The sequence below is a fragment of the Vulpes lagopus genome, chromosome 8, assembly GCF_018345385.1.
Source record: "Vulpes lagopus strain Blue_001 chromosome 8, ASM1834538v1, whole genome shotgun sequence".
Taxonomy (NCBI): domain Eukaryota; kingdom Metazoa; phylum Chordata; class Mammalia; order Carnivora; family Canidae; genus Vulpes; species Vulpes lagopus.
The window spans coordinates 134,075,005-134,090,839 of NC_054831.1; the positions used below are offsets into that span (position 1 = coordinate 134,075,005).

At 53.7% G+C, this 15,835-nt stretch overlaps 1 protein-coding gene across 1 annotated transcript in view; it reads left to right on the forward strand.

Annotated features, from left to right (window-relative positions):
* Window positions 1–15,835, forward strand: part of MTOR (mechanistic target of rapamycin kinase) — a 120,963-nt gene that overhangs the window by 73,002 nt on the left and 32,126 nt on the right. Inside the window, exons 29-30 of the mRNA XM_041765246.1 lie at window positions 7,402–7,477; window positions 10,554–10,693. Of these exons, the coding sequence (XP_041621180.1) occupies window positions 7,402–7,477; window positions 10,554–10,693 (216 nt within the window). The remainder of the gene's footprint in view (window positions 1–7,401; window positions 7,478–10,553; window positions 10,694–15,835) is intronic.

Consider the following 15,835-nt stretch of genomic DNA (forward strand, 5'->3'; position numbering starts at 1 on the left):
TGGAAGTAATTAACTGGCTGACATGCTGGGAGTGATGCGTCTGCCAATGGCTCCCTAAATCAGCCGGAGCCTTGGAACTGTGACAGCCATTCGTCATTTTTACAGCACGCCTCTGACAGGCCCCCGGCTTGGAAACCCGGCCAGCACAGATCGTGTGCTTTGCCACTCCGGGGCGTGCGGCCTCTCGGTGACTTACTCCAGATCGGGCTAGGTACCCGGGCCCTACGTGCAGCCGGGGGCGGGTGCCTGGAGGTGATGGGTCGCGCGGAACGGCTTGCCTGGCTTCTCGCTGAGCGCCGTGTTCATCCTCGGGGTGGGCGCTCTGATCCCCGTCTGATTGCAGACTTCCGCTGGAACGTCGCCGAGTGTACGTGGGAGAGCGCTGGATGTGCTCCCGAGCACCTCGCCTGGTGGCCGGTAACCTCACGCGCGCGCTGCCCACCGCCAGCCAAGAAGGTGTACCCGGGAGATGGGTCACCGGCGTGGGAGCCGCGGCAGGAGGAAATCCTGGAGCTTTCCCGGGTAGTTACTGAGACGGGATCAGGTGGGAAACATCTCGGTTACGTGCGGAAGCAAAATACAAAGTTCTATGAGTGCTCTGCTCACCGCTGACGTAGAAAGTACTTATTTGTGTAGAACATGCCTGGGTGAAAACACTGTTCTGGAAAGGGGATTAAATGGGAGTGACATTTAACAAAAAGGCAAACCTTTTCCCAATCTTAGAAAGATAGGATTCTTTGTGTCCCCTGCACCTAATCCACGTGCCCACACGCTGTTAGCACTCTGTCTTTTTTTAATTCTCGAGAATTCCCTCCTTGTGACATACAGATTTAGCGTGTCCTCGAGGTGCTGTGGCAGACGCGCTGTTTAAGCTGCGGCCGAAGGAAAGGGGGAAGACCAGGCAAGAGCTCTTTACCCTTAAGACACTCCGGACTGAGACGTCAGGAGGCCACTGGACTGTCCAAGGCAGGCCACCTCTTCTGCATCACATCGTCTCTTCTCTGGATGCCTCAGGTGCCCTAGAGCACCAGGGGCACCCCGTGTCCCAGCTACGAAGCCTCCCAATGAGGCCAGCCTCGTCTTTGTTAACATGCAGAGAAGTTAAGTGACTTTTCCCGAGTTCCTGAAGCATCAAGAGAAATCTGACCCTACCAGGGCCAGGGGCGCTGCGGTCCCCCACCACCTCCCTCCGGCCGTGGGTGGACGACTGAGGCCAGCCGGCCTGCCTCACTTTCCTGTGGCCTGCCTTTAAATCGTCCTTCATGGCCTTTCTCCGGGGCCCACTTCATGTGCTCTCGGGTTGCCTTCTGTCTTCGCTCCCGTCCCTTTGCTTTCCACTATCTATTCAGGAGACTGTCACCGCCTTGAGTTCTCCGGGGTGACTGCCTGGGAACGGCGTCGGGGCCCAGCCTGCTCCGGATCTTCCCGGCAGGAACCAAGCTGTTCTGTTTTGAATCATGCTTGGGGCACAGAGCTCAGGAGAGGGGCCAGGGAGGGGTCTGGAGCAGTCACCCCACCTGTAGGTGAAGCAAGAGAGACTACTCCGTGGCGCTGGTGGTGACCCCGGGCAGGTCCAGCCTGGCCCCGTCTTGGCTGCCGCGGGGCTCCTCGGTCAGACCTGCCCAGGTCCCCGGTTGGCTGGGTTGCGTGTGTCACCAGCCTAGCGCTAAGGGAATTCAGAGAATCCTTCCTTGACGGGGAACCAAATAAAACACAGACTGTGGTCTGCACTAGAAACAGGAGAGAGAAGGCCCAGAGCCATTTGGGAAGCGGCTGCATAACGTTCTCATAAATTCCTGTCGGGAGCACTAGGAAAGCCTGAGCGGTCCCCCAGATGTGACCGTAGATGCTCCTTATTTGACTGACTTTCTGACCGGCTCGAGCTCTGCTCTTACAGCCTGAAGGTTGCTGGGGCACCAAGGCTGAGACACCGAGACACCAGGGCGATGACCGAGTGAGCCATAAAGAAGGAATTCGTTCTCAGGCCACGTGACTGGATTTGACATCAGTCCAGAAGCCTGTGGAGCAGTGGCCTCCAAACGCCTTCAGGAAACCACGGAATTCCTCGGGTGGCAGGAATGGCATGTGGGTGGCAAGCCGGAGACCCTCCCGCTGCTGTGGGCCAGCATTATGCCCTGGAGCAGGCAGTGCCTGACGCTTCCGGTCAGCTCATCCTGCACAGGACAGCTCGACGGGGAGAGCCACGGCCGAGTACGCGGGCCGCCCGCCCAGCCCTGGCCCTCGGCCGTCGCCCTTGCTGGGGCACCTGCGAAGGCCACCGGAGGAGCCCCTTCCCGTCTGAGTGACCCGCTCACCCTGCAGGCGCTCCCCGCTTCTGAAGAGGGATTTGGGGAGAGTGTGGAGGGGAGGCGCCTGGTGTCCTCTGCTGTGGGAGGCAGCGCGGCAGTGTCTTGTTCTAGTTCATTAATCCAGCTCAGCTCCGGAGAGCGTTTACCTCAGTTGCCAAGAATCTTCCCAGTGTCTAGTTCTCAACTCAGCCTCCCTTGATAAAAATTAAATCTTGGGGGACACCTGGGGGCCTCAGGGGTTGAGCATCTGCCTTTGGCTCAGGATCCTGGGGTCGAGTCCTACGTCAGGCTCCCTACGGGGAGCCTGCTTCTCCCTCTGCCTGTGTCTCTCCAGAATAAATAAGTAAAATCTTAAAAAAAAAAAAAAAAAAAAAAGATTTAAGTCCTGGGGAGCAGGGGTGGTGGGGAACGAGTGAAAGTGGACGCACCGTGCAACCGCCCCTTGCTGACCTCCCTCGCTGGGTTTGCCTGTCTGTCTCCACCATCCTTGTGTCGGCAGGTTCAGTGGCGGGTGCTGGGATTTAGTACGTGGATAGGCCATTTCTGGTTGCTCGGTACACGCACAACTAAGTTCTCCAGTGGCTGCTCCCGCTGGAGGCCGGGGCGGAGTGCAGCTGGACCCCACAGCGCCGTACTCTCGGGGGCTCGGGGCTGCCCAGCCTCCAGCTCTCCCAGCTGGTTTGTGGCGAGATCTTCCCACCCGGCCGAGGTCGGCAGGGTCTGCTTTGCGTGGGAAGCACTCCCGCCGTCGGGAATGTCCGGCCTCGTTACGCCCACAGCAGTCACAGGAGCCCGGGGCACGCGAGGGAGCGTTGAGAGAAGCGCTCGGGGGCTCCCAGCCGCCCCATAAACAGGAGCTCGCAGGGGCCTGGGAGTGAAGGCGACTTCTTCCCACGAGCCAGCCTCTCCCTCGACTCCTAAAAAGCACGTCTGAGTTTGCAAGGGGAGTGTTTCAGAGGACAGCCTCGTGTCACCGGAGTAGGCAGCTTATGCCTACTGTCACCTAATCGCTCAGCTTCTGGAAGATGGTGCAGCCTGCACTGGCTGTGTGGCCCCAGCCCCCAGCAGGCGGCCTTGGAAAGCCCACCGGGGCGGCCCGCTGGCGTGGGTTGGGGGTCTCAAGGCATATGGGCGGCTCATGAAGGGGGGAGAACCTGGGGCCGGAGGAGGGCATCGGCCTTGGCGTCCCTGGGGACGTGGCCAGGAAAGGCCGCAGGGCTGCTCGCCCGCGCGGCACACCCAGGGTTGGCCAGGTGCTCCCGCCGCACGCTCTTCGTGTTACGGGGTCCCCACGGCCGTGTGGCAGCCTGTGATCTGGGCCACAGCCGGGTCGCGTGTGGCGTGGAAAGGTCGGTATTAGCACCGCCTTCGGCGAGGTGGGACGACCATGTGAGCAGTAAGCTGCCCGTGACCTGGGGACCCCTTCGTGGCTGTCCTGGTGCATCGCCTCCCCTGATGGACCTCCAGAAGGGGTGGAGGACGGAGAGCAGTCAAGGGCCCAGGCAAGAGCACAGGCTCTGCGTCCTGGGTGGTGGCAGCTTCCGGCTCCGGGAGGTGGGGGCACAGCTGTGCTCTCCAGCCGCCTCGTGGCCCACCCGGGGAGGCCAGAGGGACAAAGTCCTGCAGGAAAATAAAGTGGGGACAGGGAGGAGGAAAGAATAGACGGGGGCTGCAGCTGGGTAACGCACAGGTCTCTCCTCGGAGCCATCGAGGGACGTGTGCACCGGCTCCTCCCCTTCGGGCCCTCGATTCAGACCGGGGACCTCGTACTGGGAAGGGACCCTTTCTCAGCCTGATCCCACTCCCTTTTCGTGGCTGTGTTTAGTCATCTAGTCGAAGTTGTGATTTTGCAGTGATCGTCCCTATCGGGAGCCTCGGGCCGCGCCTCCCATTTTCCTGGCGGTTGCTGAAGACCTGGTCGGTGGTTCCCCCAAGGAACCCAGCCCCCTCTCTCCTCCTCTCTGGGCTCTGTCTGCGGCCTCGCTCCCCTCCGCCCGCGTTTAGGTGGGACGTATGGTGCCGGTGACTTACTTGGACTTACCCATAAAGGAGTGGGGCCATATGATGACTTCTGGTTGTGTGTGTGTGTTTATAACTTGCAAAGCTGCGTTTGTCCTTAGAGGAGGGCGATCGAAGCTGGAGCAACGTGAAGGTGAAATTCCTGCGTCTCCTCTGCGGTTCCTAGTCGCTACTTCTTGATTTGGATCAGTTTGTTGTAAAGCCCTCCTTTTTGTGTATCATGAGTGGGAGAACGGAGTGGGGAGGGCCTTTTGCTTGTTTCTTGTTTTGTGTTGCTTTTGTCCCAAGTGAGGCAAGCTTTGCCAGTGTTTGTAATTTGTTCCTGAGAATCGCATCTGCTGCAGAACACAGGATTGAAGACATTTATTGAAACTCCTGGATTTTTAGGTCTGATTCGTGGAGTTAACTTATTTTTCTTTAGGTAAGGAGCATACTGCCTTCCTCCCCAGAGCAGTCAATACCTATACCGAGGCCATCCTAGTCGTCCCCTCTGAAACCCAAAAGAATATAAAGATGATATAATTACATGTATTTACATGTGGCATATAAATATACATGGACTCCCTTTCTTCCCTTTTTACGCTTCTAAATTTTTATTGGGTTCAAGGAACTAGGTAATCACAAGTTTGTACCTACTAATATTGATTATTAATACAGCTCACCTAGCCCCAGGTGAGTGAGCTTGTTAGAAAGGCTCATAAGGGGCACCTGGCTGGCTCAGTTGGCGGAGAGTGTGACTCTTGACCTTGAGCCCCACATTGGGTATAGAGCTTACGATAGGTAGATGATAGATAGATAGATAGATAGAAATTTTTTTTTATTTTTTTTATTTTTTTTTTATTTTTATTTATGATAGTCACACAGAGAGAGAGAGAGGCAGAGATACAGGCAGAGGGAGAAGCAGGCTCCATGCACGGGGAGCCTGACGTGGGATTCGATCCTGGGTCTCCAGGATCGCGCCCTGGGCCAAAGGCAGGCGCCAAACCGCTGCGCCACCCAGGGATCCCGATAGATAGAAATTTTTTAAAGAACCTCATATAGGACTTTCTGAAAGAAATCATGATGTTATGGCTCCTCTTTGAAATTAAAAACATTTCTGAGCCCCACAGCAGACTGACTTATAGGGAACATTCTGGCTCATTGCTTTGCACAGAAGTACAGGTGGGTCTGCCCAGTGGAGCCCACGAGAGTCGCCTGCCTGCTATGAATAAAGGAGAAGGACGTCTGTATGGTGACTCTGGCCTCCAGTTGCAGAGCCTGGAGCCTGGGCCCCTTGACTATCTGAGTAAGGGGCCCAGGATGAGTTTGGAACCTGCACTGATGATTCCCTAGTGCTGGCTCGAGGCTCGGCCTTAGGTGTGCACTTTTTCTGTACACAAGCCTATAGCCATGTATGTAGCAACCTTAATTCTTAGACAAAATCAGGTGAAGGAAGAGGCATTTATCAGGCTCTGCTTCACAATTTCATACCCTTTATCCCATTTTGTTCCCTGAAAAAGCCTGTGGAAGAGGTAGGATTAGCCACATTTTACAGATGAGAAATGTAAAACTCAAAAAAGGTGTCTTGCTTATGGTTGTAGAGCTTATAGGTAGCAGAACTGGACCTCCAGGAATGCAGACCCAAGCTTTCTGACTCCAAATCCAAAGCTGCTTCACCCCGCACCTCCCCTTAACAAAGGAGAGTCACAAGGTTGCTTCAGATCATACAGAGACTGTCCGCCATTCACGGTGGGCCTTGGGGAAAATTGCTGCCCTTTCAGGCCTGGGTCTCCCCAGGAGTGAAACAAAATTGAAAATACCTTTCCTGCCCACTGTCTCGGGGATGCGTGAGGTCAAAGGAGTGATAGGCTGGAAGGATTATTTGAAATGTGCTTTGTAAACATGAGGCATTAGATTATTACTTTCACAAATGTTAATGTCTCTGGTTTGACAGATTTTGGGCAGTTCCTTTGTGGTTTTCTTGGAATAAATGTGGAATTTGAATTTTAGAAAAATAATATTTATACCAGCAATCTGTTGCCATATTACCATGTTAAACCTCAATCCTGGAATTTCCCAAAACCACTTAAAAATTCATTCTAATCAGATAGACAGTTTGCACTTAGGGCAGTAAACTGGATCCCTCAATCGTTAGAACAGCCTGGACTCCCAAGCTGGACTCTGACGGCTTGCTCCCCGCCTGAACAGAGAACGTCACCGTTGGCCCCTGACTTCCTCGGGCCCGCTCCATCCCCCGTTTCCTTCCTGAACATTAGCAGCCACTTAGTTGCCGTTTGCCCTCATATGTACGTTCCTTTTGGAACAAGGGTGTCAGCCCTGCTGCTGTCCGGCTTCCAGGACGTTCTCCACAGCCTCTCTGTTAACCGGCTCCAGGCCTGCTTGTCTCCATACATTACAGTCCCCCGGTCGGTCCCAGTGGCCACATGCTGCCCACGGGCGACAGTGTGTCTGTCGTCAGTGAGAAACCTCGCTCTGCCAGACGCGGGGCGCCCGGGCCGGGTGGGCTCTGCAGCAGGGGGCTGGCCCTGGAGGAGGGTCTAAGGAAGCGTGTGACTGTGAAGGAGACCAGTTCTGTCGGGAGCAGTCAGATGCTTGCACAGCCACAGTAGCCGGGGCGCCCTGTCCCTACCGCAGGAGGCCAGCCTCAGCGCCACCGCCGTGTCTCGTTCTCTGGGCAACTGATGAGAGGTGGCGAGAGCTAGAAGTTCAGAGGGACGTCATCTGGTTGTGTTCGACAACAGGGCCGATTTTGGACGCAGGCCTTCTAGGTTCTAGGGGACAGACGCATGCGGCCCGGCTGTGCTGGCGGAGAAGGGGCCCCACAGCCAGCGAGGCGTCCTGTCTGCCAGACGCTGCGCCCTCAAACCAGGAGGGTGGGATCAAGATGAAATCATTCCTTAGATGAAGTCATTTGGGCTGAGCTCGCTGGGTGGTCGTACAAGTCAGTGCTGTCTCTGCACCTGCAAGACACTGTCCCCAACACGCGGGTGAGCCATCCGCCTGCGCTGACCCCCACGCCTCCCCCCCCCCCCCCCAACGTGAGTGTAACCACCTCTTCCTTTTTTTTTCCCAGCATTAATAATAAGCTACAGCAGCCAGAGGCAGCGGCCGGGGTGTTAGAATACGCCATGAAACACTTCGGAGAGCTGGTAAGTGCCTCGTTCCTTTTGGAAAAGCAAGAGGTAGAGACGTGGCTAGGGAGGCGCTCGGCCACACCCCTGAGAAAGCTGCTTTCCTTTTCTGTCTTTCTCCCAATCGGCGACATCCGATGCTGACTTTCCTGTATCGCGAGGATGAAGGCTGTGTGGATTCTGTCCACACTGAATATAGCTCGTGAGGACAGGATCTGATGAATAGTAACAGCTGGTGGATTTCAAACCCCTGGCGTGTGCCCGGCCCTTCCGGTATTTTCTGTTCTCCATCTCACTCAGTCCTCACAAGGGCCCTGTGAGTAGACGTATGACTGTTACCCCGTGCGACAGGAGAGGAGCCTGTGGTCCCATCAGCGCAGCAGCCTTGCCTGAACAGACAGTGAATCCGTGGCCAGGCCAGCACCTGAACCCAGGCCGTCTGGCATCACCTGTATGACCCCAGCCTGAGTTATTGTGTGTCTGTCTGTGGCACCAGCATCGCCGCTGGCCCACGGTTCCTGCTCAGTAGCTATCTCAGAAGAAAGCACGGCCAGTTCTCCAGAACGCCACGTACCGTGATGACACGTGCCGTTGAAGAGCTGTTCCACTTGGTGCGTGCTCGCATAGCTGCCTCTCTCCTGCCATCTCTGCCTTATATCACTAGTAAACGTTTCCATTACCCTGTGTGGCCCTGGCGGTGCTCTGGTGACTCCCTAATCGTATATAAAGCATTGACCTCATCAACTCAGCATTGACTCCCCGGAATGTTAAGTTCTGGGTCCATTCGATGAGCCTTTTGTGAGTCACGGAGGCCACTTACCCAGGTTTGCTGGAGTCCAGAGCCCGGTGTGTGAGAGAGAAGACATCGGTGCTGCCTCACAGGCTCTGCCTCACACGTGGGCTAGGAAGTTGGAGCATTTTGCCGTCCTGAGTTCAGATCTGTAACTAGATCACGATGGCAGCTCTCCTGATGACAGCAGAAGGGACTGTGTCTCATCCACCTTTGCCACCATCCTCGGTGGAGGGGGCCGTAACTCCAGGCAGAGACGCCCCTCCTTGGGTGACCCCAGAGCGTGGGCCACAGTAAGCGCCCCGAGAAGCAGGGATTCGCGAGCATCTGGCGTTCAGGTGGTCTGCCAGCGGATAGCATATCCCCCGCGGCTCAGAGGGCCGGCCTTTGGGGCCAGTTCCTCCGTCTCCAGGCCCTAAACGTGGCCCTGAGCGCCAGGATCATCGCTAAGCAGGGTGGATTTTCTGTTATATTTAGGTAGCTGAAGCACATTAGGCTCGACAACGATTTGCCTTTTCTTGGCAGAGTCTGCGCTTTCTCAGCACAATTTATGTAACAGCAATCCCATTAGGATCTTGTGTGATTCATTGCTTAAACCTTATAGTTTCTGCAATCTATTGCAATTCAGAATATCCTGCCCCCTGCCTGACCTGCCCCATATGCTGCTCCCTCTGCCTTCCGCCCGTTCCTGCCGAGCGCCTGCCATCCGCCAGTCACGGGCCCCGTTCTCTTTCCCACCCGGGGCAGAAACCCAAAATGGGAAAATACCAGCGTTCCTTTTCAGTTTCAGCATTTTTCATTTGACACTGTCTTCACAGTGACGCCTCTGAAGGACAGTGACTCTTCTGTTTTCTCTCTTATATTCTTCTCAACAGGCTTAGAAAGTGAAGTTTAGGTAGTTTCACCTGCCACAGAGCCAGGTGTGCCTGTGTTGGTGAGCTGTGCCGTTCCGGGACGCTGGGGCGAGGCTCGTGCAGGGCCCGCGGAGGGGATTGGCCATGCCAGAGACCAGCGAGGGGATGTCGGCACGAGTTCACAACCGAAAGTAGAAGTGACCTCCTTACAGAGGTTCGGGAAGGAAAGGCCCTTTCAGCAAGCTCAGCAGAGTAGCGGTCAGCACGTGTACCACGCAAATAACAGTTTTATTTAGAAAGGAGAGGAAGGGAGAATCCCTGGGTGGCTCAGCGGTTTGGCACCTGCCTTTGGCCCAGGGCACGATCCTGGAGGCCCGGGATCGAGTCCCACGTCAGGCTCTCGGCATGGAGCCTGCTTCTCCCTCCTCCTGTGTCTCTGCCTCTCTCTCTCTCTCTCTCTCTCTCTCTCTCTCTCTATGTCTATCATAAATAAATAAATAGATCTTTAAAAAAAAAAGAAAGGAGAGGAGGATGGTGGGGGAAATTCACGTGGGGCCTGCATCAAATAGATTCCACTGCGGAATCGTCTTGTTAGCAGGATCCCTGGAGAGTCACTACCCTGGCCTGGTAGGGAAATATCCTCTTTCGGAGCTGGAGATAGAGAAGCCCAGAAGACCGGCTGAGGTGGGGGCCGGTGGGGGGCAGGCAGAGACATAAAACAGTCCATCCCCTGACCACTTAGAGAGCCGGAGTCTGTGCTCACGTGGCCAGCACCACGTGTCAGCGTGGCACACCATCTGCCCGGGTGATGGAAACCAGCCTTTGGCCCCTGACACTGGTGAAGCTGCCAAGCGCTGAGCAGGAGGGAACATTGGGTGGAAGGAGGAAAGGTTTTCCAAAGAATTTTAAGTGGCAGTGTTATATTGTGTTTTAAATCATTATTTCCTGAAAGTTTGAAAACGCAGAGCATCAGGAGCTTTTGAAAAGCGAGTTATTTTCCTCTAACAACTATGCATAAAGGCCTGGTCTTTCTGGCCCCGCCAGGAAAGCGGCTGCCATCCCGGTCCTGTGGCCCACCATCCGCAGTCCAGCGGATCCAGGCCGTGGCATCTTGTGGGAGTCCTGGTCGGGGCTTCCTGCCATCGCCAACGATTTCCCCTGTTGTTGCCTCCCCACATGCGGAGCTCTGGGGACCCTGGCGTCTGGGCAGGAAGTGATGAGGCATGGACACAGCCTGCCATCTGCTCCTGCATCGTCCCAGGATCGTTCCGTCCGTGTGCCAAGTCACCAGCATTCACACCACCCCCAGACATAGCTCCAGACGTTCTCAAGTTCTTTTCAACCAGAGCCAAGACGTATGGGGATGGGTGAAGCACCTAGCGCCTTAGGAAGGGCAGTGTGTGGCTTGCTCTCCATGCCCACAACAGCCTCTTTCTTTTCCACTTGGCAGGAGATCCAGGCTACCTGGTACGAGAAACTGCACGAGTGGGAGGATGCGCTGGTGGCCTATGATAAGAAGATGGACACGAACAAGGATGACCCCGAGCTGATGCTGGGCCGCATGCGCTGCCTCGAGGCCTTGGGGGAATGGTGAGCTGCGTCCACACAGCGGCCAAGTGGCTGCCACCGATGTCCTCGCTGGGGTTTTGGGACTGGAAGGGCTTCCTCCGTGCAGAGTTCTCACCTTAGACCCTTATGTTTGTTTCACCTGCTACCTTCCTGAGAATCATCTACCACCCAGGTGTTTTGGGTTTTTTTTTTTTTTTTCAAACTTAAACTGTAGTGCTCTAGGACAGGAGAGGCTCGGGTGAGCCCCTGGGATCTATACCTGCTCCCTCTTGAACTCCGACTGGGAGGACCTCGGGTTCTTACTCTGCAGCCTCGGTTTTCTCTTTATTATCTCTTGCTAATGATTTTGAAAAAGAAGAAAAATCCCTGCCCTCTTGAGACGCTTCATCTTTATAGAATGCTTGCTTCATGCCCAGCACTCTACCAGGCTCCAGAAAGACAGAAAAAAAGGCCTTCCTCCATCGTGGGAGTCGTGAGACAAGCACATTGCAGATAGTAAAGCTGGGGAGGACAGTGACAACAGTGTGAGCAGACAGCTTTGCAAGGCCAGCGGGGGGAGCGAGGTGGCCTCGCCGTTCTCCCTGGAGGAAGGAGTAAGACTGAGGCGCAGCTGAAGGAGATGGGGATGGGGAGGGTACCCCAGCTAGAAGCAACAGTAACGCTTAGCTGAGAACACTTGACAAGATCTTGGTCTGGGAAGCCTGCGGGGGACGTTGAAGTAAACCTGGCCCCTATTCTGTTTGCCAGCGTCTAGTGCAGTTTTTAAAAATAGTTGAAACAAAGTGCCGTAGTATCATAGTGAGATATTTTACGTTTTTTTTTTTTTAATTTTTTTATTTATTTATGATAGTCACAGAGAGATAGAGAGAGGCAGAGACACAGGCAGAGGGAGAAGCAGGCTCCATGCACCGGGAGCCCAACGTGGGATTCGATCCCGGGTCTCCAGGATCGCGCCCTGGGCCAAAGGCAGGCGCCAAACCGCTGCGCCACCCAGGGATCCCTATTTTACTGTTTTAAATGGCATTTTTATGGTTAAAATGCCATTCCACTCCCCGTGAGTAGATGATCCAGACTTTCTCTGAGACATGAGACCAAAGGTCCCGTTTATCCTTTCAGCCAGTAATTATTTGTTGCCATTATCTGCACCAGGCCTAAAGGACGCAGTGGTGAACAGGACAGACACAGCCCCTGCCTTCCCAGAGCTCACAGGCCAGACAGCTGGGCTGCCGTGATACAGAGCGAATACGGTCATCAAGAGGAAGCACAGGGGGCCGTGGGAGATAGGAAGGGGCCCCGATCCAGGTTTAGAAGGTTTCGGAAGGCTTCCAGGAGGAAGTGATACCTAACTGGAACGTGTGCGGTGAGGAGTGAGCACAGCGTGTTCAGCATTCTGAAAGTCCAGCATGGCTTGGAGGGTCGGGGGTGATGTGGAAAGGTCAAGGTGAGGCAGGAGAGGTAGCCAGGGCCCTGATGCTGTGGGGCTTATATGCCAGGTGAGGGGTTGGGGCTACTGACAGGCCATCCAGGGACTCGGACAAAGCCCTCTCGGAGCAAAGTAAGAGAGTGAATTGAAGGGAGACCAGAGAAGGGATGGCAGGACCAGCTCAGAGGCCCAAGGGGACAGATGGTGGGGGTGGAGAGGGAAGGGGCTGTTTAGGAGGCGTGTTGACAGGATTTGGAGGCTGATTAGATGTGGAAGTGAGGACAGAAGGAGTTACAGTTCTAGCTTCTGGAATAAAGGCAAGACCTTCCAACACCCAGAGTTCCTCAGAGGCCAGGTCAGCCCAAAGCCTGAGGTTCCCCCGCAAGCAGGCCTCAGGGGCCGTCCACGGCCTGCGCCATCCCCTGTAGATCTGCCCCAGAAGGGTTTGTTTTTTTAATCTACATTCTTACATTCGTCTTTTATTTTTAAAGCATTATTTTTTAGAAAAGATGATGGCACAAAATTCACTAGTACAAAACAGTGACAGGATTGTGTAAACCAAGTCTTCTCCTTGTCCCCCGGCCTCCCTGTGCCCCGGGCACCGACCCTGTCCTCCTGTAGGTTTCAGCGACGGTCCACAGCTGTGCACCTGTGTGCATCAGGACGGTGAGCCCTGTGCACCGTTTGCACCTTGTTTTTCCACTTTTAACACGTATGAGCCGCTCCTTCACATCACTGCCTACAGGTTCCACTAGGTTAGTAAATGGCAGGCTACCTAAATAGGCAAATGTAGATTTGTTTTGACATTTTATAGCTTGGACAATTTAAGAATGTTATTGGGAAAAAATATTAAAGGAAGTCTTCTGAAAAGAATGTCGTCCCACTACACATTCCTTCTGTGCCTAATTATAGACACTCTTCGATAAATGATTGCTATTTTTGTTTTTTAATATAAGGTTGTTACTGTATTTTTAAGATAGGAGATGTAATTGTACCGCATGAAAATTTAATGTCAATGATTTTAGCCTTAGGCATTGGATCACACATACACAGATAATCGTTCTAAAATTACTTGAAATTAGTTTGTCTGGTTTAACCATTAGCAGGGAGATTCAAGTACTTATTTCTGTAATTAGCATTCACACTCCTTCACCTCCGTGAAGAAGCATATCCTATCAGACCTGCCTCATTACTTTGTACAGCTAAGGATTGGGGGTTTTGTTTTTGTTTTCTGATGTCCAGCAGGTATCTAGAAGCTGCACTAGCCACTAGCCAAGTGTAGCTATTTAAAATAAATAAAATGAGATCTCTGGGTGGCTCAGCGGTTGAGCGTCTGCGTGGGCCCAGGGTGTGATCCCGGGGTCCTGGGGTCGAGTCCTGCATCGGGCTCCCCGGTCTCTGCCTCTCTCTGTGTGTCTCTCATGAATAAATAAAATAAAAAATAAAATAAATAAATAGCTAGCTAGCTAAATAGGTAGATAGATAAAATTAATCATTCAGGTCACACTAGCCACATTTCAAGTACTCCATAGCCACACATGGCTAGCAGCTACCACAGACGGAGCAGATGTAGAACACAGAACGTTTCCATCACTTTCGAAACTTCTTCTGGACAGTACTGATCTAAAGCAAAAGAATAGTATGTTGAGAAATAGCCACATTATTTCAAAAATAATTTTCCTCCACTATCAAATTGGTTATCATGCAACCATGTTATTAAGAGAAAGATTAAAAAAAAAAAAAAACCATAAGAGGTAAACATTCCTAAAATTCAAGTCTAACCAGTTCCTAAAATGTTTTAGTGTCTCTCTGTTGGCCTTGGGCTTCGTGTAAATGTCACAGCCTAGCATCCAAGTCTTCGTGTTGTGACTCCAGCCCGTTTCTCAGTGAACTTTACCTCATAATCTGAACTCTGGCCAGACTTCACTTTTGTCCAAACCCCACAGAATTTGTTTGGTCTGCATTTGTTCATTCACTTTGCCGAAGTGCCCACCTCCTCCTCTGCTCCTTTTTCCACTTTTTGAAACTCTCCCCACCTTTCAAAGACCACCTGTCCTGTTTCTTCCTCCCTGGGACCCTTCCCAGCCCCTCCTGCACTTTAGGAATTAATGACAAGCACTTCCTTCCACAGGTTACGTAGGGATAGCTTGGGTGTATGGAAGGACTTTCTTACTGTCTTTTTTTTTTTTTTTAAGATTTTATTTATTTATCCGTGAGAGACACAGGCAGAGGGAGAAGCAGGCTCCCTGTGGGGAGCCCAGTGTGGGACCCGATCCCAGACCCCGGGATCACACCCTGAGCTGAAGTCAGATGCTCAACCGCTGAGACACGCAGGCATTGCTGGAAGGGACTTTCAGTGTGACTCAATCTAATCCCCTGTGACACTCAGGGAAGTTGACTGTGTGAGGTCGACACAGCCTGCCTGAGGGGTCCCGAGGGCAGGTGATCGGGTCTCCTGCCGTGGCAGGACTCGGTCCCCAGTACCTCTACTCTCTTGGATTCATTCCAGTTTCATAATTACCTGTAAAGTATAAGTGGCTGGTGATGCTGACCACGGGATTTAGAAATGCAGCAGACTGAAAGGGATTTTTAAAAAGAGATGAAAGAAGCAGAATGCTTTTCCCGATCATCCTACAGTGTTCTTGTATGGTTGGCTCAGTCAGTTCCATCAGCCGTGATCGGGGGTTCCCAGGGAGCTGAGAGCCCCCCCGCCCCCCATGCTCCTCTGGCCCCAGAAAGCAAACTACAAGAGCTCGCCCCCCAGCCCCGCCCCAGGGCGCACACACAGCCCTACCTGCTGCCACAGCGAATGCAAGTAAGCGGCTCCCCGCCCTGCTCCGTAAGGCGGCCTCTGGGTACCGGAGAACAGGCTGCTCAGGAGCGAGATGATAGGCAGCCAACCAGTTAGGTGTCCACGCGAACGAATGCTTTCTGAGCTTCCTGCACCGTGCCAGGTGGGAGGGTCACAGTCTGGAGGGTTCTCCCCCGGTGTGCTCAGAGGGGTCAGAAGACAGATCTTGGTGTTTGCCCCACAGATGGTCTCATATTTTTTATTCATTGGATTTTGTTTCCCCCTGCCTTTGAGAGTTCAGGTTCAGTATTCTTATTTGTAGCAAATGCTCATGAGAAGGGAACCCACCTCTGTGTGCTGGCAGCGGTTGACATAGCCGTGGCCCAAAGACAGTGCCCGTTACATCAGGGGCCACTGCTCCAGGATGCTGCTCCTGGACTGCTCCCTGTTTTGTCTTTGGAGGTAACAGTTTGTGATGTCTCATACTGAACTCACTGCCTGCCTCCAGATGAAAGTGAAGCTATACCCCAGACCCATGGCACAGAACTGGGTGGTCCGGAGAGAAGGCTAGAGGACGGTGAGTCCCCTGCGGCCACCAGCTGTGCACATTACGAATCTGGGGTTGGAGGGACCATCCGGAGATGAGATAGCTTTCTCCCCTACGTCCAGGAAGGACCCCAGCCAAAACCTGCTGCTGAGCCAGTGGTTCTCAAACTGTGGCCCCTGGGCCACAGTCTCAGCATCACCTAGAATCTTGTTAGATGTTGTGTGCATTGTTAGCCCCAGTGCAGGGCTCCAGAGTCGGAACTTGAGGGGTGACACCCAGCAGTCAGTTTGACGGCCCCCCGGGATTGCGATGCAGAGGCAGTGTGAGCACTGCTGCTCTCGGGCCAGCCCTCACGGGGCCCAGCAGGGGAAGGTTTCTGGGTGTGGATGGCAGGAAGCCAAC